The 27,172-nt window shown below is 38.4% G+C and overlaps 1 protein-coding gene across 1 annotated transcript; it reads right to left on the bottom strand.

Moving 5' to 3' along the window:
- Positions 1-214: 214 nt before the first annotated feature.
- LOC139134755 (cGMP-dependent protein kinase-like) lies at positions 215-25,213 on the bottom strand. The gene is made up of 18 exons (XM_070701781.1): positions 25,034-25,213; positions 20,009-20,442; positions 17,974-18,059; positions 17,464-17,560; positions 17,111-17,185; positions 16,370-16,532; positions 15,788-15,864; positions 15,277-15,360; positions 14,958-15,028; positions 14,732-14,809; positions 14,218-14,278; positions 11,614-11,701; positions 10,924-11,315; positions 8,549-8,642; positions 7,777-7,853; positions 4,684-4,749; positions 3,603-3,737; positions 215-3,200 (listed from the first exon to the last, which is right to left on the bottom strand). Exons 2-18 carry the CDS (start codon positions 20,414-20,416, stop codon positions 3,042-3,044), a joined length of 2,211 nt encoding a protein of 736 aa, XP_070557882.1. The 5' UTR covers positions 20,417-20,442; positions 25,034-25,213; the 3' UTR covers positions 215-3,041.
- Positions 25,214-27,172: the final 1,959 nt, after the last annotated feature.

The raw sequence follows: 27,172 nt of genomic DNA, 5'->3' as shown, positions 1-27,172 counted from the left end.
TAGACATGAGCTTGCAGTTGTCTTTCCACAAACATGCAACTCGGTGATCTAACCTCTGCAGCGAATAGGAGACACTGTAAAAATTAAATGGAAACGGAACGACGGAGACGTATCTTATAGGCAGATGAGGCAAAGTCAACATATATATAAATATATAGTTTAATTATCAAAAGGTGATCACCTATCTCCAGATAAGAGATATACGTTACTTGGCATCAATAGGTGCAATATTGCCCATTCTTTTTATGCAAAGTAATTTTGGGTGTTCAATTTACGGTGGATAACCTACAATCAAATGAATTTTGCCCAATAGTAATCTCTTGAGTCAAGTTTGTGGAGTTGGTTCGATTAATACTTCTTCAACACCTGGATTCGTATCAGTACCGTTTGAATTATGTAAATACACATCTGAATTGTAACACCTGGTGTCCCCATGAGACACATGTATGGAAAATTGATTACAAAAAAGGGCTGACACAGCACAGCAGACATTCAGAAAATCGTGAAGAATTGACCGCTAATGTAGGACAAGGTATGCGGCTATTTGTAAATTCATACATATACCGAACGAGGGTTATGTGGTAGTCACACATTCAAGCGCTATTTACTTCGTAAAACAGGAGGCAATAATTTCATGTCATTTGGTGTCTCACTCCTTTCCTACTCAAATTGCATTTCTGCTGCAATTTTATAAGGGTTTATAAGCAAAACATGCACAACGATGTTCTTGCATATTTTAGGATCGTCTTTTAGAATGTATATATAGTATGACCCAACATACAGGGATTAAACGGAAGTGCACTTGTTAGTAGTGTGTTTGGAGACTTAGTAATGACAACGACAGACTATGGAGTTTCACTTATTAGAACTCCTACAGGAACTAGGCCATGTTTACTAAAAGAGATACACGGAGGCCGCTGCAGACAGCAGGATATAGAAAATCTGTGAACTCCTAACAACCGCAGGAATGCTTGGTAATGCTATATCATGGAATATCTTTCAGTATCCAGCAATGTTTTCTAATGATTTGTGTTTGCTGAAGTTTGTCATTAAAGTTATCATATCAAATGCTTCTTTAATAACCAAACCATCGGCTTATAGTTTTTTTCGAGTAAAGGTGTCACTAAAATTAAGAAAATGATAAAACATGCAACTTTACTTATTTGAAATCATCAGAATGTTAGTTGGTCTCAGAAATTCCATAAAGGAACCGTTATATCAAATTTGAAGGCAGTACAGACATTGGTTCCAGATAAGAACATTTCAAAAAATATTATAATAATATTCTCAAACTACAATATTACTGATTTTGTTATGAACTGTATACATATATACAATAACATCTGTTTGGCCCTGTAAGCTAAATTTCAAATTAATTTGGTTATTTTTTATGAAAATTTAATGGGAAAAAATCACTGTCAGACAATGTCAATAAATTGTTTCTGGGATCGCTGCTTCTACCTTTGCGATTAGCATTTCTGACAATCTAGTAAAATAGACTCAAAAACCTTCACTTTCTTTGTATGTTTTATTGCGTAGAACTTTGTTCAGCCTTTTCCCAGTAAACGGGAATTCCGAATAATAGTGTTGCTGCATGACAAGCTGTGACTTTACACCACTCAAACAGAGACGGATGTACTACGAAGCAAGCAGCATTTGTTATCATTTAAAGTATGCTGTTTCTAGGATGGAGTGTAGGACAGTCTCATGAAGTTATATCAAATGTTGCTGCTACCCGTCCATCTGATTTAAACAGTTCATCGGCAATTGTGTCCTTGTTTCGTTGAATAATCAATGAAAGCAATATTTTTTGTTTGCTTCTCTTTAGGCATACATAAAATACTTTGCATCCATGGTACATAAAATTATGGGATCAGCAAAAAAAAAAAAAAAAAGAAAAAAAAAAAAAAAAAAAAAAAAGAGAGATTCGCCTGCCGCTTCTGTTGCTTAATCAGGAAACTTGGATGAAAAATAGGCATCTCATTAACAGATATCGTTTGCAACTTATGTTATTAACAATCGACCCATTTCATAAAATGAGTTTGGAGGTTGACATGTAAAGCATGTAGCAGAATACGCAAAGAGTCCATGAATGAAGTTTGCTTTTGATGTGAATTGATAGGCACGATAACAAATATAATAAAAATATTGATATGTTTTAGAGACTGTTTTCCCATCCTTGAAGCCTTAAAATTGGCATTATGTGGTCAGGATTAGAGTAATAGCAAGAGCTGTCAGATAATCAAGGGTAAGGAGATAGGTGAAAGTAAGAGTGTTGTGGTTTTTGTCGTATTCATAGAGGTTTAGTTGTGCTTCATGCACCGCCATCGTCATGGTTACCATGCTTCAATAACAACGTTCTCCACAGAAAAACTGATCAGTTTGTCACTATTGGTCATGCTACACTGACATTACTAGGAATGGATGCAGCTGTGTATTGCAAGATTTGACTGTCGGTAGGGTGGAAAAGATGACAGTTTTAGTGCTCAGCAAACCAGTTGCAGCCCATCAAACATCCGGGCATTGTACCTAAATTATAATGAGTCTCTCAAAAGTAGAGAAACGAGTGAAATTCTGTTTTTACAGCGCTCATATTTACACTGTCGTGGTTGCAATAAATCACGATTCATTATACCTGCTTGCATGGTCGTTGGAGCGTTGTTACAAACGAAATGAGTTCGCCGTGGGTGTTATACATCCACGTTCGCCGTTACATTAATGTCACACCAAGGGGAATTCAGCTCCAACATTCACAGGTGTAGGCTGGCCGAGATATTTTGTTCGTATTCCACAGAACATGAAACTTTAGGAAACAGAGCATTTAGAGGTTCTACAAGTGTGATGAGACCCTCTTCGTCAAATACTAAAATTAGCCAAGTGTAGTTACAAATTCTACTGTAAAACTGCATGGTTTGGTCGAATGTTGAAAACTATCGTTAAATCGTGTCCAAGCGTTTTCGCATTGTTATTCTGTATTGCAATCATTCTTCATCCTTTTCGTACCATATTGAAACTCAAAACGTTTTTCTTGCAGCTTCAAATTATATCGAAATGCCAAGTTTTTTAAAGTCCCTTCTGTTGGCTTTCCGTTGTTTGACTGCAAGGGCAGCTCTACGCATCGTCATCTTACGGTAGACATCCCAGTTAAGCTGCTTTTCCAAGTTGTTCTGCATCTCCTCGTCAGTGATGTATGGTCTCTCCTGAAAGAACAAACCAGATAAAGTGACCGATCAAACAATGTGGGAGCATGGGCGAGGAAATACACCAATCTAACTACAGTCGCCTCCTTGTCCGCCCATCTATCTAAATCAACCTTCTAAGCCAGCAGAGCTTGCAGACACTTACACACGTGTGCACACATAATTTATGAGATAATAGGACGGTCTAGCCAATGGATAGTCTAGACAGATAGATAGGATAGGGTAACCACACAGACTATGAGAGACAAGACCCAATAGATGGATGCATAGGTATGGTGGATAGATTCCTATTTAAATTGTGTCTAGATGACTAGATATCGGTAGATGCAGTTCATCATACATACATACATACATATATACCATACATACCATACATACTATACACGAACCATGAGTTATTACCTCCATTCTCAGACGTGTCATCAGATCTTCATTTGCATGTTCCATGAAAAATTTCTTGGAAATTACTATGCACTCTGCGCCATTGCTGACTAAACTAAGGCTCGGTTGGTTTTCGAACAGCATTTCTGCTAGGCCCTGTTGATTTGGGAAAATGGATTAAATTGTGGTTTACATAGTTTGAAGTGGGTTCTGTGTATTGTTGTTGGTAGACGCATTGGATGGGGAACATTTCAAACAATGTGTGGACATCTATGGTTTATGGAATGCACTTCAATAGGAAATCAATCAAAAAAGGTATATAGCACAGCAGAGTACATTGGCTTTGTGTTGAGAGAATAGAGAGATAGTGGTTTTGATAAACGTGTTCCTATGATACATATAATATAAAATATTTTATATTGTCAGATAACGGTTATATATTATGACTTCTTGATCCTAAACCGTCGAACAACATTTCCACACGAAATCTTTCTGAATTGCTCAATAAATGAATGAATGAGTGAATGAATGATTGAATAAATAAATAAATAATAAATAAATAAATAAATAAATAATCGAACAACATTTCCACACGAAATCTTTCTGAATTGCTCTATAAATGAATGAATGAATGAATGATCGAATAAATAAATAAATAAATAAATAAATAAATAAATAAATAAATAAATAAATAAATAAATAAATAAATAAATAAATAATCCGCCAGTGCATCTTTTATTAAAAATTTCCCCCGGCAAAATATCATTCATGGATGGCTGACAACTGCTCTAACAGAATTCTGAACACATCACTCTATGAAAGCCTGAGTCGAAGAACAATGATACGGTTACACCTTTCGGAAGAGCGATCACGAATAGTGTTCGGCCAAGTAACCGTGGATAAAACACGCTAACGGCAAACGGAACTAATTACGTTTATGTTATGTTTATGTTTAAAAGAGGTTAACTGGTCTGTTTGATGATCTACATAGTGCCATAATCACCCTCAGCGTTTCGTCCATGCAGTAAATTGTCATCTCCAGAAACATAACGGTAAAATCTATTTCCCAATGCCATACTTATAAATAATAGCATGTACTCACGAAGACAGCTCCCTTGACCAGTGTCTGGACACGGACAAATGTAGGTTTGGAATCGCTTTCAGCCTCCTGTGAACACACAATGAGAAACTGACTATCATAAAATACCTGCAGATTTAACGACATTTCTTCAAAATGATTAAAAAAGCAGAGTCAATGACTCTGGTTTTACATTTTGATCATGATAGGCGCCTTCTCTCTCATACGGGCCTTTGTTTTTAACAGAAACTAGAGTTCAAAGCGTTAAGCTTTGAATATCTTTTTGTAGTATAATCAAAACTATTTTTACGTTTATCATGATTTAGAACAAACAAAACTGAAAACGTCCAGCGGAACGTGTGCACCAAATTTGAAAGTCATACGTGGGTGATTTCTGAAACGAAAATTTCAAATTACAAGCGATCGTTTGCTGAAAACAAAAATGAACGGAATCGCTGCAATCAAATTCTAAGGGACTGGTAAGTTTCTCCGGCCTGGGGGGGGGGGCGGTGGATTTTTTTTGCCGACGTCAAAAAGTGGCTGACCCCCCCTATTCCAAATTTTGAAAACAGGGTGACCCCCCCCTATTCCAAATTTCGAAAACAGGGTGACCCCCCCCCGCGCGCGACATAGGTAAAACAAAAGGTGGACATAAATTATTATATATATATATATATATATATATATATATATATATATATATATATATATATATATATATATATATATATATATATATATAAAACACGATTGGAACTAATTTGGATTATTAGGAAATTATTAGGAAAATGTAACGAAATCGAAATTTTTACAGCTGAAATTTTACAAAATGATAGAATAGTGTAAAATTTGAAATATTGTTCTCATCGGACAAAACAACGAAAACACAACGATTATTGCATACCTCTTTCATCGGATTAATTATTATGAAAATAAGTTCATTTTTGTGTAAATGTACTGAAGAAACGAGACAAAATGCTTAAAATTTCTCTAATTGACGAATTTTGAGTCAGGGCACTTTTGAAATGCCCCTGACTTTTTCATGAATTTAAGGCTTCATAAACATAACATTGAGTCAGGGCACATTTTAAAAAACCCTGACTGACTTAACTGTAAATCAATCGGAAAGCTTCATTTTGGTCGAGGAAAAATGAACATTATTACTAGTGTTTCAGTAATGAAGAAACTACAGACAAACTCTCATATTTTCATTCAAATATGAATATTGTTCATATGTTTTGAACAATATTGCATCAGATACTATCATGCACTGATTCTTACGATATAAGATTTCAACAGCATCGTAAATTGTGTATAAAATTTTAAAGATGGTAAGCAAATATGGTGTAAAATTAGAGAAATTTCTAAAATTCTTGAGAAATTCTGCCAATCCAATTATCCCAATTTAGTTCCAATCGTGTTATATATATACATATATTTTATTTAACATTTTACATATATTTTAAATAGTCATTTTATGTTTTAATGAAATTGTTGACATGTCAGTTGTAAGATAGGAATTTTAAAGTGTCAATTTTAAAGTTTGAATACAGTACATTTTGAATGAGCTGTATTTTGAATGAGCTGTGAATGTATTTCACACTTTCTATGCTCTTTAACCAGATGTCCTGAACTGTTGTACAGAAATGGATGTCAATCATTAATATCAAAGAGTAAAAAGCGGTGAATCAAAAACTTTGATGGGTGTTAAGACTTGCCAACCATCCAATTAAATCTCCTGAGGAGCCATAGAGAGCTTTTGTAGCCAAATCTGATGTGTACAGTGTCTGAGAGGACCTTTGAAATCATAAAAGCACAGCTAATAATGACAAAAACTGCCTTTTTTAACTGTTATTTTGTTCATAAAAAGCATCTTTCTACAGAAAACCTGAGACACAAAGGCAAATAATTTCATCAATGAGAAGGAAAGATATCCTGTCATGTTTCTATCTCTAAAATAAGTCACTGTATCAAATATATATTGTGAAATAATAGTGCATGTTGCTTTCTCATACTGAATTCTCATAGAGAGAACAGAAAAGTATCAGGAATTTGTCATGCTTTTCATATGAACTGCAGATTTCATAATGGTACACTTTCACTTAGCAAACATCAAGATATCTCTGGCATATATCTCTGATTTATTAAAGTATGGCGCCCAAAGGGCGCGCCGAAAAATATGAAACATCCTGATATCTCTGATGTATATGCCTTGTATATTAAAGTCATGCACCTGAAGGGCGTGCTGAAAAATGTCTGATATATTAAAGTAAAGCTTGAAGAGCACGCTGAAAAATATTGAACATACAGATATCTCTGATATATGTATGCTTGATATGTTAAAGTTGGGCGTGCTGAAAAATATGACTGATTATTAAAGTTACGCGCCCGAAGGGCGCGCCGAAAAATACAACTGAATGATGAAATTTGTTGTTGACACTAGCATTTTAGGCAATGATGAGCCTGTGTCAAAATTAAAAAACACACTGAACCCCCCCCCCCCCCTATTGGGCATTTCAAAAACATGGTGACCCCCCCTATCACCAAAGTCAAAAACAGGGTGACCCCCCCCCCCATGAATCCACCGCCCCCAGGCTGAAGAAACTGACCAGTCCCTAAGGTAACTGGAATATCCGCTCTATATTTTTTGATTACTAATTATATAATTAAAAAAATAATCGATGGACATCCATGACAGGAGCCAAACAATTCTGATAGAAGACTTTACCAGAACCCCATGGACAAAATCGGCCAAACGTCCTTTGGTTCGATGGGAACGCAAGCCGTGTGGTCATAAACTATATACGAATAAAAGTTCTCTAAAATTTAATTTAAATTTAATTTAAATTTCACAATTTCAACCTCATTTGCATATTTTGGGGACTTGCTCTTTCATTCGAGCAACAGGAACATCTTCAATCCATGACACGTGTCAACAATAAATATCAAAGCGATACACGCAGTTATTTTTGAGTAGATATAGTTGACGGACAGCCAGACATACAGGCATACATATACAGAGAGACACTGGATTTGCCACCTGCGACAGAGTGGAGCTAACACCTGCATATCGGCAATTACATCGGAAGTAACATATGATATATTTCTCTCACGTACGTTTTGTTGGTATCCGTAATTCAAGTCATAGGTTATCGTTCTCTGATTTCCTTGCACTAGATATTCATCTTCGGAACCTGAAAACGGAGAAGACCCTGATGATGTGAGAGGTGATTTATACTGCGAGCGAGAAGAGCGCCATCCATCGATGATTTCGGTTTTAGGCAGGTGAGCAAAACTCAAAAGTAGTAAAACATGCAACACTTTGACTTCATTGAAACCACAAAATGATTGCAATTCTGTGTATTTTCTACAAGTAGGTGACATTTTTTTGATAATGTTGATAACGGTCTTTATCCAATTATCGTTTTACTTGTGTAAACATCAAATACTTCTGCATGGTAATTTTCTCAGCTCGCAATAAGTGGCAATAGTCATGTTGTTAAAGCGAGTAAAAATCAACATGTTTAACACCACACTTATTAATTGGTTCCATATCAGGATATATACTGTACTGGCCGAGACCATATATTCGACGTCATAAAATTGCTTGGCAAATTCTCTAGTTCGTAAAAGCAGAAACACTTCGTTGGCGGCGTCTGTTATCACGTCAAGTCTAATTCGAGGAACGTTCTTTTCTCTGATGTAAAAGAGAAATAAACTAAACTCCCAGGGGAAGTGGAAGGAAACAACGCGACGGTTTTCGCGAATAACGATGCACAGATAGAAAACTCAAGTCACAAGAAGTAGAGGAACCTTGATTTCGTGGCAGGAATCGCAAACCGGTGATCTGCAAAAAATCTTAAAAAGAAAATAAAATGTATTTTCTTACTAAGACCCGTCAAAGTGCTCATTTTGTCCCATTTCTTCTTCTCTGCCAATTCATCAATTTCCAACCGCTTTAGAGTGCGAGAAAGGAAAGGTCCCTGGAAAATAAAAAGAACGGCAAATTGATACACTGGTAATCTATTTCAGAAGATGATAGAACTTGGCAGTCGCAGTGATAAAGGATGGTGATGACGATGACGTTATCTGTACATCTGGTAAATTACATGTTGATAGACAGCGAATTCTGTGTCGATTTCCTTTGAGTATTTTCATTTATCACTCGCTATCTGTACACCATGTCTCCGACATCGGAGGAATCGCAAGAGCCCATGATCTTGTACTGTAATAATATACACGACAGCGTCACACAGGGCAGCTTGACGCTGAGACAATTCATGTAGACTCTGCTGTGTCACCCAACGGGGAATATATTTTATCAATGATAATGAACAATCGTTTCCCAAGGGCACTTTCTACAAGACGACGCTTATGTTCTTAGAAAGGACTTGAAATACTCTTTCCAGGAGCTGAAAAAGATTAAACGACTGGAATGTGCATGTGAAGATGTAGGAGAGTAAAAAAACATATCTCCAAAGACTAGCTATCTAAATCCGAGGAGAGCAGAGGCTTTATGCCCACTCTGAAACGGTCATACTTTACCTAAAGTCAGGGTCACAGTGAGCTGAGACTAATATAGTACATATGATCAACCCCGGGCCATACTATAGAGTTGAAGTTTGCCTCCGAGTCTCTTTTAGGGCGCCATTTCATTCAAGAAGGAGACGTCACAGCTACTCGCTAACGGCGGGTTATCACTGATAGCATACTGTATATGGCATTCTGTAGACTTCTCTAAAAGCTGTTACGATCTAGACTCGATCGTTTGAAACGCAAATTAATTTATCAGGAACCATCGGTGTCTCTGGGTAGAAAGACTCCGGAGAACACGATGGTTGTAGCTAAATTCGTATATCTTATCAACAGGTGAATATTGTCTCGTTAAAAAATACGTGAAAGGGGTCTGTAAATTTATGGACAGTTTGATTGCAAATCACATTAAATTGAAGTGTCTTGGCCGTGAAGTTGACCTCTTAACTTAAATTAGCCGTGGATGCTGTTGATAAATCTGGTCAATATCTTTAGAAATGAACATAAAACATAAGAGGAAACAAAAACTACAGCATTTCCCAGATACTGCAACTTGCTTTCATTAAAAATGTGAAGCGGACAAATGCACTTCACCTTAGTACTAATAATATCGGGCCAGGTAGTAAATATCTAAGAGGCCACCGTGCTGCCGATATCGACACTCTGTAACATTTTGTTCTGACAACAACAATGAACGCAATCTCTGCATAGTACTTGAAGATCAAAGTCAAAGGTAACTGTAATGGCTATTCTGTTATTCTGAAAAAATGCAAATATGTAAATCTTAGGATTACTTCAACATAACTTCATGAGGTTATCCGAAGAAACTACATTGTTTTTGGACTTCAAAGGTGCAAGACCAGTGAACGGGCCAAAGAAACAATGACTAGACCAGAGAGAACGACGTGTCGACCGAAAAAATGAGACAATTAGCCCTCTCCAATTTTCATATACAAATTTCATCACCATATAAAGAAAAAGTGAATGAGGTTGTCCCTTGGATCTAACCAACTAAATTTAATTGTCATTGGACGAACAATTTCAGTGAAGAATCTTTATCGTAAAAGTCTAGCAAATATGGAAAAAGGGGCGAAACCTTAAATATGCAGATTTCATGTTAATTTGACAGGGGAGCTCAACGGTATTCGATTAATAAAACAATAGACCAAGGGAATCGTTTCTTCGTGATACTGGAAATATGGCAGGCAATTCATTGATTTAATTAGTTGAAAATTTCAGAAGTGGACAGCTACCATTCATCGAGCCAAGACAAATTCTCGTATTTGTGTCATTTATGGTAGATGATGACAAGAATCAGAAACTGTGCGGTCTTGCTCCTGATCACCAAGCAACTACGTCAACACATCTAATCAAGGAAAATATGGTTCTTGTAAATTCAATTGAGAAGAAATTCAACTTCTTTGAAGAATGCAGGTAAAAAAAGGAAAGTGCGCTTTGCTGAATCGACAGTCAATAGAGTTTGAGTGGTAAAGGTTAATAAAATTTATCGGACCTTTGGGATTGAAATGTAGGTTTGGTCTTTCAAACATTCAACTTTTCTTTCAGAATGTTTAATTAGAGTTTCAGTAAAGGTAATGCCCATGTGTTTCAAGGTTTTGATGATCAAACCATTGAACATTTGTTTCCATCCTGAATGCTACGATACCGCTTTTGCGCTTGCGCCTTTTCAAGAATTCAGTGAGCTGCAGGCGAAGATCGAAGACTATTTACCGCGGCAAAAGTTGTCTGAGTCACGGGTTCGTCGTTTTCCTCTTCTTCCTCGTCAATGATGTCGTCATCTCCGAAGTCCAGATAATCTAGCGCTGAAAGTCTTCGGCGAATGCCCGAAAGATATCGTTTGCTTTCATGCTGCAGCATCAGATTTTCTGACGGGGTTTGCAGGATCTGCCCTTCACCGATCCGATCGATAGTGACCGCTGAGGGAGCCCTGCTGTTCCCCAGTCCGCTTTCGTCTGCTTCGAGGTTTGTTGAGATCAATGGCATCACATACTTTGATAAAATGCTTCGCTTTTGCTCGTTTCTTCTCTTATCTACAAGTTCGGCAGCTTTTTCTTCTAGGAGTGCTGTGTGGCTTGTGTCGTTATCTGGTCCAACACTTTCATCTATTAGAGATACAACAGAAACAGAGCAAATGAAACCCACACCATGGCACCAAATGTAATCTAGATTGCAAGCCTGCACCTAATATATATGTACGCTCGACATTGGAAGGTAGAGCTTATGTTTGTAAATATATTTTGAAGCTCCATACGTATGCTTGAGCTCCGATGAAAATTACTCATTTAGTAACTCGGCCGCTCATTAAAGTGTAAATAAATGCTTATGTTGCGCTTCTACAACAATACATATAAAACTTTCGCATTGGTATGTTGCATGTATGGTCCTGTTTGAGAGATTTACCTTGTGGAAGATCACGTGCCCTACGTTGAAGTTGTTGCTTGATGTTTGGTTTGACTTGCTTCAGCTTCTTTAGAACGGAACAACTTCCCTACAAAAGGAAAGGAAAATTTCCTTGTAATGACTGACAGGAAACATGTTAATCAGTTGTGCGCTTTGTACAACTGTCACAATCTGTCTACTCCACTGTGACTTTCAAACAAGAAGTGATGTAACGGTTTCTCTGCATCCGTCACAGTGCTTCCGTAAAATAGACGAACTAATGTAAGATGTCCCAAGATAGTCTGTTCTACGCCAAGTCTGACGCCATGTGTCAAGTTCCATTAAAGATTTTTTCCCTCATCAATCGCATAAGCTACGCGTTGTTGCAGTAAAGAAGGTAACATCACATTATTTAATTTATTGCACTTATAGGTCATCAAACTTGAACTTCAGATTACGCGCACGACAGTGTAAATTTCTTAGCAGTGCCCTAGATAAGATGCCGCCAACTAAGCTGTTGGTGCAAAAAGGTGTTCGTGCGCAGTTTTTCAGCGGGCGGGCAATTTTCAAAACGAATCAGCGGGCGGGGAGGAAAAAAAATCGATATTTACTGTGGGCGGGGAAGAAATTTCATTATTTTCAGCGGGCGGAGAGAAAATTTTTGACAGTGGGTACGGGAAAATACGTAGAGGGAGAGGAAAGCCGTGGCTGATAGAACTTCAGAGGAGATTAAGCGTCTAACTTAGAGGGGAGCAATGTTCCAAGGTATACTGCTAGCTGATCGCATGGTTTTGCGTTGATCTGTGTTTCCTAATGGGCATCTAGTGGGCACTGGGGAATTTCAGTAGTGGGGAGAGGGCAGTGGGGAGCTTGAATTGTTGTGGGGAGTGGGGAGCGGGCAAACAATAGATACTAGAGGGCAGCGGGCATCTAAATTCAAATACCCGGGGGGGGGGGGGGGCTGTTATGAACAGCTCTACTTGGCCTTCCAAATTTTAGGACAAGGTCAAAAATAAGTAAAATCGGTATATCAGCCTTCAAAACATGTTTTGTGATGATTTTGTGAAATTGATGAAATTTACCAGTTGGCGACACCTGCCTAGATGGTTTGTAAATTATCGTACTTTCTTTATTTTGGTCGGGGACCCTAATTTTTTAGCTCATATAGACTTAAAAATGTTGTCTCATCTTCAAGAGACAGCGCTCAATTTGAGCTCCGCGATAATATGCCTACAGCTGTTGCCGTAAAGGGGCTAATGGTTTGCGACGATGCAATAAAGGGATTCTAGAGATCCATGGCTTGATCTCTTTTTAAAAAGACGCCAAGGTATGGCGGCGTTCATTGTGTAAGTGGACACCAAACAGGCAACACGCGGGCACACGCTCCAGAAAATGCAACTTTTTAGTTTTCCTCGGCCGCAAAAACGCAGACAGACTGCCAAGCGGTCAGCGCGAAGTTGATGCCGATCGAACTCTGTGGTTATATTCAAAATCTAACGCGACTGGAAGACATTTTTTTAAGGAAATTCGAGCGTCTGTGGTGGGGAATCAATGACCGTTGGCGATTTGAACAGACCGTCAATCAAAAGCTTGCATAAACTCTGTTTGCAGGATTAGCAAAATGTGACAAAAGATTGAGATCAGTTTGTGTAATCAATGTTATAGAAATCAAACATCGTACTGGCCAAGTGTTTGACTGGGAGGAGAACTCCAATAATGCGAGAACCTGGGATTGAAAAGTGCGGCTTTAAGTCACATTGTCAGCCATTGTTGAAATTCACCGAAACGATTGCCGCGGCGACGTAGCCCATCGTGTGAATTTGTCTGGCATTATTTTCGCCGATTTTCAATAAACAACCAAATTATTAGAACTGGCATTCTATAAGCTTCAAAATTCATGAAATTTGTCCCTGATCACAACTTTTTAATTTTGCGTTCGCTTTAAAATTTGTAGGTAGGAGATTCATCTATGTTATGCACCACGGTCCCCTATCATTATTGGGACCGTTGTATGCGCTAGTAATCTAATTATCGCCTCTATTGTCAAGAATACCTTCCAAGCAACTGATAATATCCTCGCGTGACTTTATTGAGAATGATATCTCCTTGCAAATATAGTGTCGTAATGTGATGCAAACATTTGATAGGGAAACTGAAGGCTGCATGGGCAGGCGGGCGTCTCATCTTGTTCTCACATTCCTGGCCACTTGGAGTATGGGATCGACGGTGTGGGAAAACTATCCCGAACTCGTGTGAGAAATCTGATCCCAGGTCCTTGGGAGTGTGAGATTCTATTAGTCTCTCACTGTAGCTAACATTAATACAGACTTAAATCAAACGTCAACAAAGTTTCCAAACACGATAAAAAAGGAAAACGTCAGTGTTTTAAGCTATGTAAGGCCTTTCCACACGCAACCTGAGCCTTTAATCTCGATTGACATCGATATAGCCTCACAAATTGCACGTGTTGTGTCCACGGGTAACCTTTGACCTCGTTTTAATCGGATTTACATTAGACGGAGAAGTGACAAACTAAGACAACGAGAGAAGAGAGAGAACGGCTACGAACAAGCAAACGGGGGAAAGTAACCACCTCACTATCCGAATTAAATCAGTAAGACCTACCGATTTCACAATGTAAATCCAATCTGATTGCTTGCTGTCTCTTACCAGCACTGTACCACTTCTGTAAAATGCAAGAGTGACGGGGATAATGTGTAACTTATTCACCTCCACGAATTCTCTTTTCTGCGTTTCAAGTACTAGACAAAGAGGCATTTTCACAATTAATTAGTTTCCTTTTTTTCATTTCAGTATTACCCGAAATTCCGATCGTATTTGAAGTACAAACACGCGGTTTGTAACCTGTCTGTCAGTCGTAACATGCATATTTTTACTTTTTAACCAAACACTGTGTCAGTGTCACTGTGAATACGACATTATAAGATTGTGTTGACTCCATAGATAGCAGTTGAATGGTGGCACTTGAAAAATCTTGAAAAGTCACATTTGAGACAAAAATGTCGAGATCATATACTCTAAAGCTCAGAAACATGAAACGCATCTTGAAAGCAAAAGGGAAAAAAATCATCAGCCGGCGAGTACACCGTGGATCAGAGTCACTGTGATATAAACTCACTTGAAGTAGTTAAATATACACATTTTAGGGTTTTCTTCGAGCAGTTCCAGAGGCCAGCCTCTAAGGAAATTGATGCCCCTATATTTGATAAAGAGAAAGATAAGCTTTGTAAGTGATCATATCTTAATCTTGGTGATAATTATTTCACTGCCATTGTTATTATCAGTTGATAAATCTTGTCACGTACGGGTTGATATTCTGCGGTACTTGAAGCCTGGACACTTACCCAACAAAGGAACTGTGATCCGGGTCGTTCAGGGTTTTTATGCCTCCAGACATGAAAATGCTGGTAAAGTCCTGAATCGAAAATAGAATAATGCAAGTGAAAATGTCATGAAACGGACATAATCGAAATTATTGACAGATTTTATTGTGAACTTCGAGTGAAATCCACATTTTTTTTCACAATTACTTTTATTCGATTGTTAAATACCGTTCTTAATTTTGAAAGACCAATTTACTGAACCAAACTGAAAAAAGAAATATTTATCGCCTTAAGTTCGCACAAGTCACATGCTAGTGTCATATGAATTACCGATGTTTACCTCTGCTGATATGCAGAGAAGTTCAATGAACTCTCTTGACGTCACAGATGATGTGCGCCTTGATCTGTTCAAAATGGCAAGCTCCTGAAACGGAAATGGTAGAAGTCATTTAAAATCTTCACAGACTTCATAAAACAATCACGTATTCCCACATGCACTTTTAAAATTCACAGAATATGAGTTTAAAATCAATCAGAAGAGGAAAGTCCTTAGCGAAGACGACGGTAGAAACAACGACGTTTGAGATGTTCTTCAGCAGTCCACCAGATTTCAGACTACCGTGCCTTCTGTAAGCTTACACCACATCCCTCTATGGATAGACTGTGCTTACACTATACTGTGAATTAAGAATGATTGTCTTTTACATAGTAGCAGAAGATTTTGCTTTCAAATTTGAATGGTATGTGTTATTTACTTACTAAAACAGCTAAATATCGATATCTCGTTCACAAATTTATATTTCTGAATATCAGTGTTACTACATCTAAGTGCGTAACTTGCAACAACTCACCCCGAAACTGTCCCCTCGTTTCAAAATGGCGACCGTCTGAGACTGACTTTTTTCTCTATCCATAATGGTGACAACCACTGGGTGGGGAAGGTAACAATTGCAATAATTTCAGATTACATACCGCTAATGCAATGACTGACATTTTTAGATTCACACAATATATGGTACAACTAAATACAACGAGGCTTCATGTTATCACACAAAGCTTGTATGAGGGTGCCTTCCGTGACAAATGAATACAAACATATCCTCTAAGGACAGTGTCATATAGCTTGGCATTGGCCAAGCGCATCTTCAATGTTGTTTTGTAAATGTCCCCTTAATAACAAACTACCATCGATCACATCCTATTTATCTATTTAAGGGTTCAGAGATGCAAAACATAAGGAAGATTGAATCGTTTACAGTTCCTAGTTGCTGTGGATTGGAAATCTTCATTATTAAAAAAACAAAGAAACAAAGCAAACAAACAACAAACAAAACAGGTGGTAAAGCAGTGCTGCCCTGAGGTATAAAGATGAAGAGCATGTGAAAATATGTCTTGGTAAACGACCAAAGCCTGTGACTTATTGGATTCCTTACCTGAACCAGACAGCAGGAAATAAAAGGCCAGAGGAACGTGTCCTTCTCTGACCAAGGCTCGTTTGCTTTCATAGGATTCAAACCAACCAACGCTGGCAACTCTTCGCTGCATTCTCACGGGATACTCGGCGATAGATTTCAGATTTCTTAACGCAATTGTCACCTGTATACATGATCAAAACAGATTCAGGACCTCATATTAAAGGGCTCATTTTAAAGCTCTTGGAGTAAGAAAACCTTTCACCATCTTTGTTTTTCGAAACTTTTATTTTTCCATTGTAACGCAGATTTGGCAATCATTTGATATCAAATATCCGTTCGTTAAATATAAAGCTACTTGTTTCCCTAGTACCAAAAATTGCACGCTGACCCTGGTTGAAAGTTTCAGCAAAGGTACGAGAGAGAGAGAGAGAGAGAGAGAGAGAGAGAGAGAGAGAGAGAGAGAGAGAGAGAGAGAGAGAGAGAGAGAGTATTGGTGTATCCAGGCTGCTTGAGTTGCTTGTCGCTGCATCTGCATATGTCAAAGGGCTAGTATAGGCTAGCTATCTACAAAACGGTGAAACCCAGGGCTTCAAAATTTTGGTCTCCGCGTACATGAGCAATATCATTATTTGATTAGCCAGAGTAACTGGTCACGGTGAACTTGTTTATTCCTTCCTATGTTTGTTTTTCTGCGGACTCTCTGTACCCTTGGTATCAGTCACACCGTTTCGTCTTCAATAAAATACTGATATTCCTTACCAGATAAATTTCCTGTTCTGTTCTGTCTTTCGGTGGTTTTGATAGTATTTGTTTCGCCTCCTTGGATATCCTTAGCTGACAAAGATAACAATGACCATATATTATTGTGTATGTATTGCACATGGTATATGCATTGTATGATTTCAAATGTTGGCATCCACACATGATAGTTCGGTAAATTGAGGCAACACAACGGTATTCTATTACTGGCAAGCGTGTATAGCGTAGAATTTTAACCGAATATCAATTTCCCGTGAATTATTATGTATTATTATTACCACCAGATTTAGTTTACAGATGCTAGTGTATATTTTAAGGTTACACAATTTGCAGAGTCCGACAAACTGACTAACCTCCTTGTTTGCTTTGTACTGAGTCACGTCAAACATGAGATCATCTGCCGGGGTGACGTCAAGCTGCGAAAATGTTAAATTCTTTTTCGTGTCCCGGCTGCAAAATTCAAACGATATAAACACTGTTACAAGAATCGTGATGATTACATCATCGTGGTAATGCGTTTTCTGGGAACTTCGAAAATGTTACTATTTAGCAAAAATATTACTGCATACATGCTCATGTCTATGTGTGCAAACAGTATATGGAAACCTATAAAGCTAGAGACAAATTGTCGATGGGATAGGTCAAAAAGACAAATCCTTAATTGTCCGTAAAATTAAATGCTCAACCAACTGTTATTGAAACCAGCTGCAATGCCTGCGTTGAAGTAGACTACATCACATCGGCGTATCACTGCCGTTACAAGGACTTGAATATTGGCTCATGAGTAACACAAAGCAATCCTGCATTAAATCCCGACCATCATACCGGCGCTGTTTTATTTGAGGGAAACTTTTGGAACTTACCTAACGATCTGATAATGCATTTCACACATCCGATGCAAGATAATAGTGACCTTGGCCAAAGCACGAAACAAAGTGTGTAGTTTCCGCTGGAAAACAAACAAAACACTAAACATGTTAAATAAATCACGATGGATAACGAAGTCACTGCTCTCCATTTACTGCCGAATCATAATCGTAACAATTGTTTCGGAAAACTCGATTGCATTTATCGTCTGCATCATTAATCATTAAATCTGTCGTATAAGACATGCTTTGAAAATTTACAGTATTTATAAATAAATCTAGAATTATCATGCTGCCAGTATCTTTATACAAATTTATTGCAATTCTATGATTTCCATCTTCGGTAATCCCATATTTCAAAGTGACTTGAAGCCTCAGACTTTTATGATTCGACGCGAAAAACTTTTCATTTTACCTCAGTCTCATTTTTTGAACACATTTCAGAGACTTTAATGGGTCCTTCGACATGTTCAATCCTAAACAAAGTGCATAGATTGTTAATCTATAATTTACGAGATTGGCAGCCATAATAACTACATCGACCCCGTGTGTAACGAAAATTGACACAAACGCTGACGTCATCACGATCGTCTTACATTTTAAACTTTAGGCTGTGTAGTTAAAGGTTTTGTATACACGTATACGACTAATATTTCGATTTTCAAACGACTAAGACGATGAAACCTTTTCTTAATCCAAGAGCTTCAAAATGAGCCCCAACAAGTGGTGGATCAGAAAATAATTATAACGTTTGAGAGTCCGAATATCCGTCCCCGAGGCGCATTCTACCTTAATCAGCACTAAATTTATTGATGAATAGTAGTTCACCATTTATAGACCAAGAAAAAGTGTACTTTGTTGTTCTTTAATAACTACAAAGAATTGCTGTATAAGTTTTTATTTTTCATTGACTGCAACATACTCCTCTGTTTTAAGGTTATCATGGGTATGAAGGTGAGGCTGCCTAGACATTTGGTCTGATTCATTATCTGGTACTATACTGTGAATCATCGGGGTTGCCGTTTCTCTAGGAAAGCTATGATCAGGACTTTGTTGAAGACACCGAAGAGAAGAAGAAAACATGACGCGAGGGGGGGGGGTCACAGTGATGCGGCCGATTACAATAAACAGGTCTTACTATTGTCTTAACACTACTGCCCCATAATCATAAGTCAACGTTATGTCACGTGTGTTGGAATCCTGTCATTTACCAGCAAAGTAGCTGAAATGTAGCGTCAAATAATACCTTTGGACGTCAGAAGTACCCAACTTTTTATTTCCAACAAAAGTGTTTTTACAACAAATTTAACAAGCGCATTGAACTGCAAGCAATTTCGCGTTCTGTGGGAGCTTTTATCGACGACGAGTTGTGGCGAATGGCATTTGTCGCCTCTATGACGAATACCGGGCCAGTCAGTAGTTGCTGGGTTCTACAAATACCAGTAGTGTACATAAACTATAGATTACAGATACCCTTCGTCTACATATGTCTGTTTGTACTTTTATACTCGTCGCAAAGGATCTACATTTAACTTACATTCTAGACCTCGAAAATGGTCGCGGGTTTTGGAAAACGATGTAATATGTGACATATAAATGACGCAAGCATGAATTCAAAATAAATTTCAAGGTTAGATGTCTGTCACAACATTCTCAAGTTGCCGCGGTCGATTGTGGTGTGCATGCAGTGACGCCTCAAGTTCAGTCCTTCGACATCAAACCGTATACTCTCGTTTCACCACATATCCCAAGAGCTGGGAAAACATGAATTCAACTTCTCACGAAAATGTTTGCGAATAATCCACTACTGTGTCAATTAAGCCTTGTCCAGACGAAGTACGCAGTCACTTGCCGAGGGACTAGGCTACGGCCGAAAATTTCCGAAGGCAAAAATACTTCGTCGAGGGACTAGGCTCGAGTCACTGATGCAGAGAGCTAGGTGCTTTGCCAATATCAAGACCAATCGTGTAAAATGTACAAGGTGAAAGTGGAAACGAACGTATAGTAATTGATTACTTTTGAATTTACTTACCCGTCGAATGTTTTGAGCTTTGGTCCTCAATTGTTTTCGAAAACGGAAAATGGTCGTCAGCCCTCCGGTGCTCACCTTCCGTCGAGCGTTCTGATTAGCATCGTGTATGTTCGCTTCATTGTCCGTTCTGCTGCGCGATTTGCTGCTTGCAACTTTCTCTTGCACGGCCTCCCGTAGACTTGTTGATCGCCTACTGCGTCGCTTGTCTTTCCTTCCGTCGGAGTTGCTCAAAGCAGCCAGTGTGGCGAGCATACTTTGTTTACGTACAGCGGGATCCAAACGAGACACACGGTCGTACAGATTGGCCTCACCCAGTCGACGGTGTCTCCTGGGCACGTCGTTAGCGGAGTGGCGTGGGCTTGGCATAAGTCCATTGTTCATCGACATATTTTGTCTTTCGTCGAACATAAAAAACGTATCATCTGTTTTACCCGCTGTAAAGAAATGGCATTACTTAATAGAAGACATCCTAAGGTCTATTCATCTAATATTCGTGAAGACGGTCTTTAATAAAACGGTTTCTCGGCACAACAATAAAGCTAACCTTAAAGCAGCAGTTTAAAAATCGTGTGTGTCCTGTCTGGACGTAAAGAGGTGATACAGTTCACATTGGGTATGAATTTGAAATTCTCTAAACTGCGACTTCGCATTTGTTGTCTGGTCGAAATGACTCCCTGAAGCCAAACTAATGGTGGTGATAGTAACAAAACGTCGCAAGCACTGTAAACACAACTTCAAAGTAGTGATCTTGATATCTTGCAATTGATATTCCCGTGCACTCACCTAAAAAAGCCAGGAGTCAAAGAAGATTACATTTTCATAACAAAAATAAAAGGTTACCATGTAGCAGCCATCGGGTTTCACCATGAATCGTGTTCGTATACTAATGACAGTGGCATCACCGTGGTATAGGTACAGTGCGGTGTACCGTTACCTTTTTACATCGCAACTCTGTTCATTGCAATCAAAACTTTGCTATCGCAGTGTCAATGCCATTACGTAACCATTGTCGTTCAATACAGACGATATCAAGAGCCTATCTTTTGCCCATTTCTCTTGCTTGCAGCTATGTACACGTTGTCCCTCTCCAATGTTGGCATAAAAGCATTATTATGGTTGTTGTTCTGGGATATGTACAAGTCTGTAAGTTGTCATGAAATTTGCATGTCTAGTCCGATGTTATGTTGTTAGATATCGACCGAGTGACTTGGGATATGAATAAAAGGAGGCTAAACCTTCAAATCCTAATATTCTGACTAAACTTCGTAACATTTCCAGGAAAAACGTCTTGCGTAAATACTAAATATGAATATTTCCGCAGGGACCAACAAATGGCCATTGTTGTGGATCGGGCGGGGTTTCTTGGTATCAAGGTATGTCTGGAATCATTCTGTCCCGGTGCCTGATAGTATCACTTGACAGAGTATGGCAGGTGACAGGGGGCTTGTCTTTTAAAGACTAAAGGGACATAAACTGTAACTTGTGACAAGTTTTTCAGTATTCTGCTTCTGTATATCAACTACCGTGTCTGACCCTAATCCGTTTGTCGTACTGCAATTTCGAGTATTCTTTTTGTCAACACAGCTTATATGTGTGTTACAGTAGTCATAATTGTTATAATTGTTTATAAATGAATTCTAGTCCGGACTTGAGTACAATGGAAATTATACTCATAGGTTGTGTTGATATGCCAAATACTTGGCATTAAATTACAGTTTAGGGATTAAATGCAGAAAGTGTAGGGAAACCACAACACAAAAGTTCTGAAAAAATAGCCAAAAGATAAGCTTACGGCTTTAAGGAGACACAGAAAGACTTTTATTTTGGAGTCGAGAAGTGTGTATGAAGATTCTCACGAAGTAGAAAATGTCGAAGGTCAGTCACTCGGAAATCGGATGTCTTGTTGTTTAAATTAATACTTCTTCCGTTATGCGTACATTACATCTCTGATTTGAAGGCGGACCATGGAGAGTATGACTTCATACAGTCCATTTCAAGTTGATAAAATCCTATACTATGAATTGTTTGTTTCATGCTTAAACATAGCATGCCTTTTCCCATTCTGGTTGTCTGCTTGTATAATTATGGCATGTAGTAGACAATGTGTGCGGATCAAGTAGTGAATATACGCAAATATACATTTCGCTACCGGGTATCAATCACGGTGTATCCAATGTTACCCTGCTGGCTGTAGGCCTACACGAAGTGACGCAGTTGGTTCAGTAAGTCGGTAATTTTATAAAATATAGTCATTTGGGAAAGATACTGCGCGTTAGTGTTACCATGGGGATAGAGGAACCGCGGTGTTACTGTGAAACGCGCGACAGTACTAGTGACTTGTGTGAGTGTGGCAACTGCGCATGTGTAGGGTGAGAGCAATTGATAAGTTTCATCTGGAATCTCGCGATAACTGTACTACATCTCGATAAGGGACTGGTCAGTTTCTTCGGCGGGGGGGGGCGGTGGATTATTTTTTGCCAACGTCAAAAAGTGGCTGACCCCCCTATTCCAAATTTCGAAAACAGGGTGACCCCCCCGGCGCGCGACATAGGTAAAACAAAAGGTGGACATAAATTATATACATTTTACATATATATTTATATTTTAAATAGTCATTCTATGTTTTAATGAAATTGTTAACATGTTAGTTGTAAGATAGGAATTTCAAAGTGTCAATCTTAAAGTTTGAATACAGTACATTTTGAATGAGCTGTGAATGTATTTCACACTTTCTATGCTTAACCAGATGTCCTGAACTGTTGTACAGAAATGGATGTCAATCATTAATATCAAAGAGGAAAAAGCAGTGAATCAAAAACTTTGATGGGTGTTAAGACTTGCCAACCATCCAATTAAATCTCCTGAGGAGCCATAGAGAGCTTTTTTAGCCAAATCTGATGTGTACAGTGTCTGAGAGGACCTTTTCTTGTAACATTGAAACCATAAAAGCACAGCTAATAATGACAAAAACTGCCTTTTTTAACTATTATTTTGTTCATAAAAAAGCATCTTTCTACAGAAAACCTGTGACACAAAGGAAAATAATTGCATCAATGAGAAGGAAAGATATCTTGTCATTTTTCTATCTCTAAAATAAGTCACTGTATCAAATATATATTGTGAAATATTTGTGCATGTTGCTTTCTCATACTGAATTCTCATAGAGAGAACAGAAAAGTATCAGGAATTTGTCATCCTTTTCATATGAAATGCAGATTTCATAATGTACACTTTCACTTTGTAAACATCAAGATATCTCTGATTTATTAAAGTATGGCGCCCGAAGGGCGCGCTGAAAAATATGAAACATCCTGATATCTCTGATATATATGCCTTGTATATTAAAGTCATGCACCTGAATAAGGGCATGCTGAAAAATGTCTGATATATTAAAGTAATGAGCTTGAAGAGCACGCTGAAAAATATTGAACATACAGATATCTCTGATGTATGTATGCTTGATATGTTAAAGTTGGGCGTGCTGAAAAATATGACTGATTATTAAAAGTTACGCGCCCCAAGGGCGCGCCGAAAAATACAACTGAATGATGAAATTTGTGGCTGACACTAGCATTTTAGGCAATGATGAGCCTGTGTCAAAATTCAAAAACACACTGACCCCCCTATTGGGCATTTCAAAAACATGGTGACCCCCTATCACCAAAGTCAAAAACAGGGTGGCCCCCCTCCCCCCATGAATCCACCGGCCCCCCAGGCTGAAGAAACTGACCAGTCCCTAACTTTACTGCCTCGCATTCACAAAAGCAGTTTTGCTCACAGACTTCTGAGACTTGTACCCTGTCTACTCCGTATGGTATGCTGTCAATATTTTCATTTCAGTCACCGCGCTATTGTGTTAAGCTCCCGGCAGTCGTCTCGATTGACAACGCCAAACACAGGTTGGAATCACAAGGACGCCACCTTCCGCCTTTACGACACAGGTAGGCCAGGTAGAGAAAACACATCACCTGCAATGACTTTGGAAACCGGAAGGAGACAGGGATTGAAACATGGTAACCTGGTAATTTACAGCTTTGCATTATTATCTGACCTCTTTTCTATTGACTGTCTCCCAAGAAACACGCAGTGTCTTAAATAATCTCCGCCATGACTTCAAGTCACAGAGTGCCTACCCAACTTCAGTGTCGCTGCCACTCCAACTCCGGAATTTCCATATCGTTTGGAACATTTTGCCGGACGCATTCAAAGGAAAAACACGTTCTTATTTTCACAATAAAATTGAGTGAGTAGATCAGCGCCATGTAATATGATAAAGATACCAAGCTTATCTGCCTGCAGAAGCCATCACCAATGTAATCCCTCGACTACACCTATAAAAGACAGCTTTTCAGCCATTGATCTCAGCTTAATCTGCTGTGCGTTGGTCGCGGCAATAATTTTATTTTTTCATCACTCACGCCGCCGGGATGTTAAGAGGGCGAAACACTGAGTTGCGCTTTGCTTTGCCTGACTATGGCCACCGTAAACGGAAATACTCAAAGTTGAAGTTGTATGGCCAATCATCTCAAGTTATTCTTAAAGAACATACACGTTTTTACTCATTAACGGTGACGCCAAGATTTTGAAACCAAGGACTGGCGGCGATCAAATGGTCCATTAGAAGTATTAAAACCCTGTAGCTATTTTCATTTCTAATTTTTTCGACGTAAATAATTCGAACACATGATATGAGTACTAGCATAAAAATAAGTTTGTCGCCGTTCGTTTTGTTTTCTGCCATGGTGGTTCTCATATCCTTGTATCGATCACGCTTATATCCATTCATTCATTCTTTCAACCGACAAGTAATATTTCTTTTTAAATTAAAGTTAACAGTAAGCGACGGTTACCAGCTAATTATACCTAGTGTGCCAAAGGCGTTGAGTGCAGACGTGGTCTTGGTTATACAATGTGTATAATAGGCAATGGCTGTAGTAAACGTATTACCTCGATCTTTTTTTATGACACTGACTGCAATATATTGTATTGTGAACTGGGAAATAATATTCAAGAGCGTGTACTTACCGGTCAAAAACTTGAGCGTTCTCGAGGCACTTGGTAAACAAATTTGATAGAGCAAATAAACGACCCAAAAAAGGACCAATGTTATCTCTACTTCAAAATTCAATGCCCGTTGGAAACGTTTAGGGTAGGATGGAAGTTTCAACACGGCGCTAGCAACCAAGATTGGTTTTGTCAGCGGTGTCAGCAGGATGACTTATATTCCGCTCCGTCAATGAACCGCGGAGGCAAACAGCCTCCTTGTCAGTAGGTGTCTTCGAAGACCAGCTCTCTAACCATCATGTCTGAACTTACAAATGCGGTACACCGACTTTGAGTGAAAGGTCCAACAGGGAAGCACGGATACACTGCTATCTCCAGGCGATAGTAGCAACAGCGGCTTACAGTTTATTTATTAAAACTGCACACATCAAATGCCTGCGTTGTCAAGTTATATTCAGCTTATCGGATTTCCCGAATTGAGCCTGTGGTATAAGCAGTCATGATGATCGTTAAGGAAACAGTGATCTACTACACAAAGATGATAATGTTACTGATGCAGGTCTCGTACATGAGTTCGCTGTGTATTTTTTTTTTCAGAAATTGAAAAATAACCAAGTAAAGACGTTTCCTTCTAAGAAAATATCTATCAAAACATGTTCCATGTGCTTTTTTTCTTTTTTCTTTAACAGGTTAACGAACATCGTAAGTCGATGGAACATAAACAGCAATGTACAGAAAGTACAGACAGTATTGAGACAGCCAACATATTTACACATGCCATGTTCCCGAACCCTTGGTAATTTTCTGTGTAAAATAATAATGTGTACAACGGCTTTCGTTACGAATGCGAAGTTCGCATACTTTGGTTTCCGCGGCATTTTTTTTTGAAAAAGATAATTTATTTCAACATAGTCACAAATAAAACAAATCTACATAACTGTGAATGTATTAAAATTACAATGCGTCTTGTTTGAAAAAAAACCCAACAAATAATTAGCTGCTTAATTAAAAGATCATCATATGAATGCATTCAGGATGCATTCTTCTCCTTCAAGTCTTACAAGGCTTGAAAACTTTGTGATAAAATCCTCAGTTTTGTTCATCATCTTATAAGTGAAATACATGTATTCATCCATGAGGAGAGATGACATTTCAATTGCATGACATAGGATTGAAGGGAAACTTTAATCCCATCAAGAGTAACCGAATTTCGAATATTCCAAACTGTATATTTTACAAAGGAAGTAATACAGTAAATAATGTCAAATGTTGCGTTATTATCATTTTCGATTCCTGCAATTGCTAATCTTTTGATATTGATATTATTATCAAAGCTGTGTTTTCTGACAAAGAAAGAAATACATTTCTGCCAGATTTCTTTTACATATTTACACTCAAATAAGATGTGTTCCAGTGTTTCTTCTTGGCCACAAATATGGCATTTCCCATCACTTAATTGAAAGTTTTGGCCAAGCTTCCTGTGACTAGGCCTCGATGGAATTTAAATCATTTACTGAATTGCTGACAATTCCTGTTGAATTAAGACAGCTGAATAGAGTAGCTTTGTAACTGTCAGTGAGACTTAGATTCTCAGCCCATTTTTGACCAATCTGACCTTTGACTGCATGCCATTTCTTATCAACTAATTTCCAATAAAGTGACTTGGTTTTGACATCACTTTTTGTCAGACCATAATTCTCTAAGTCTAAAATATCATAGTTTCCTTCATTTTGGATGTTTGAAGAGATGATTTGTTTCCAGGAATCTGGAATAGCATTGAGAAGTGTTTCATACTCTGTCTTGATTTCCTCTCGCACATTTCTATTTGTACCTCCTCTAATTTTTGCAATTATTTCCGCGGCATCGCCGCAATGCTCCCGGAGAAAGCGCCCTCACAGGTTCGTGGAGTTTTTTTCCGTACAATGCCTCGGCCCGATTGCCCGTATTGCCAAATTCAGGGCCCATCTCTGTTAGAATATAGTATGCATGTGACTATGTACGTAACATTTAAGTTTTTCTTCACTCTAAAATTGAAGAAATCCAATACAAAAACACAAATCTCTTTCGACAGTTTTCTTCAGGAGAATAGATGAGCAATGGTTTGCGGCTTTAACCCTGCGTCTGTCGATGTCATGGATGATCGATAGCATACTAAATTTA

This window comes from Ptychodera flava, chromosome 6, assembly GCF_041260155.1.
Source record: "Ptychodera flava strain L36383 chromosome 6, AS_Pfla_20210202, whole genome shotgun sequence".
NCBI lineage: Eukaryota > Metazoa > Hemichordata > Enteropneusta > Ptychoderidae > Ptychodera > Ptychodera flava.
This window is presented reverse-complemented; position numbering and strand designations above follow the sequence as displayed.

What these genes read in the sequence shown, in the direction of transcription:
- LOC139134755 (XM_070701781.1), bottom strand. Translation starts at nt 20,416, where the DNA reads ATGTTCGACGAAAGACAAAATATGTCGATGAACAATGGACTTATGCCA. An exon ending in ATGCATTATCAGATCGTTAG is followed by an intron (nt 17,561 to 17,973) that starts GTAAGTTCCAAA and finishes TGAATTTTGCAG; the next exon opens with CCGGGACACGAAAAAGAATT. An exon ending in AACGAGGGGACAGTTTCGGG is followed by an intron (nt 15,361 to 15,787) that starts GTGAGTTGTTGC and finishes TTTCCGTTTCAG; the next exon opens with GAGCTTGCCATTTTGAACAG.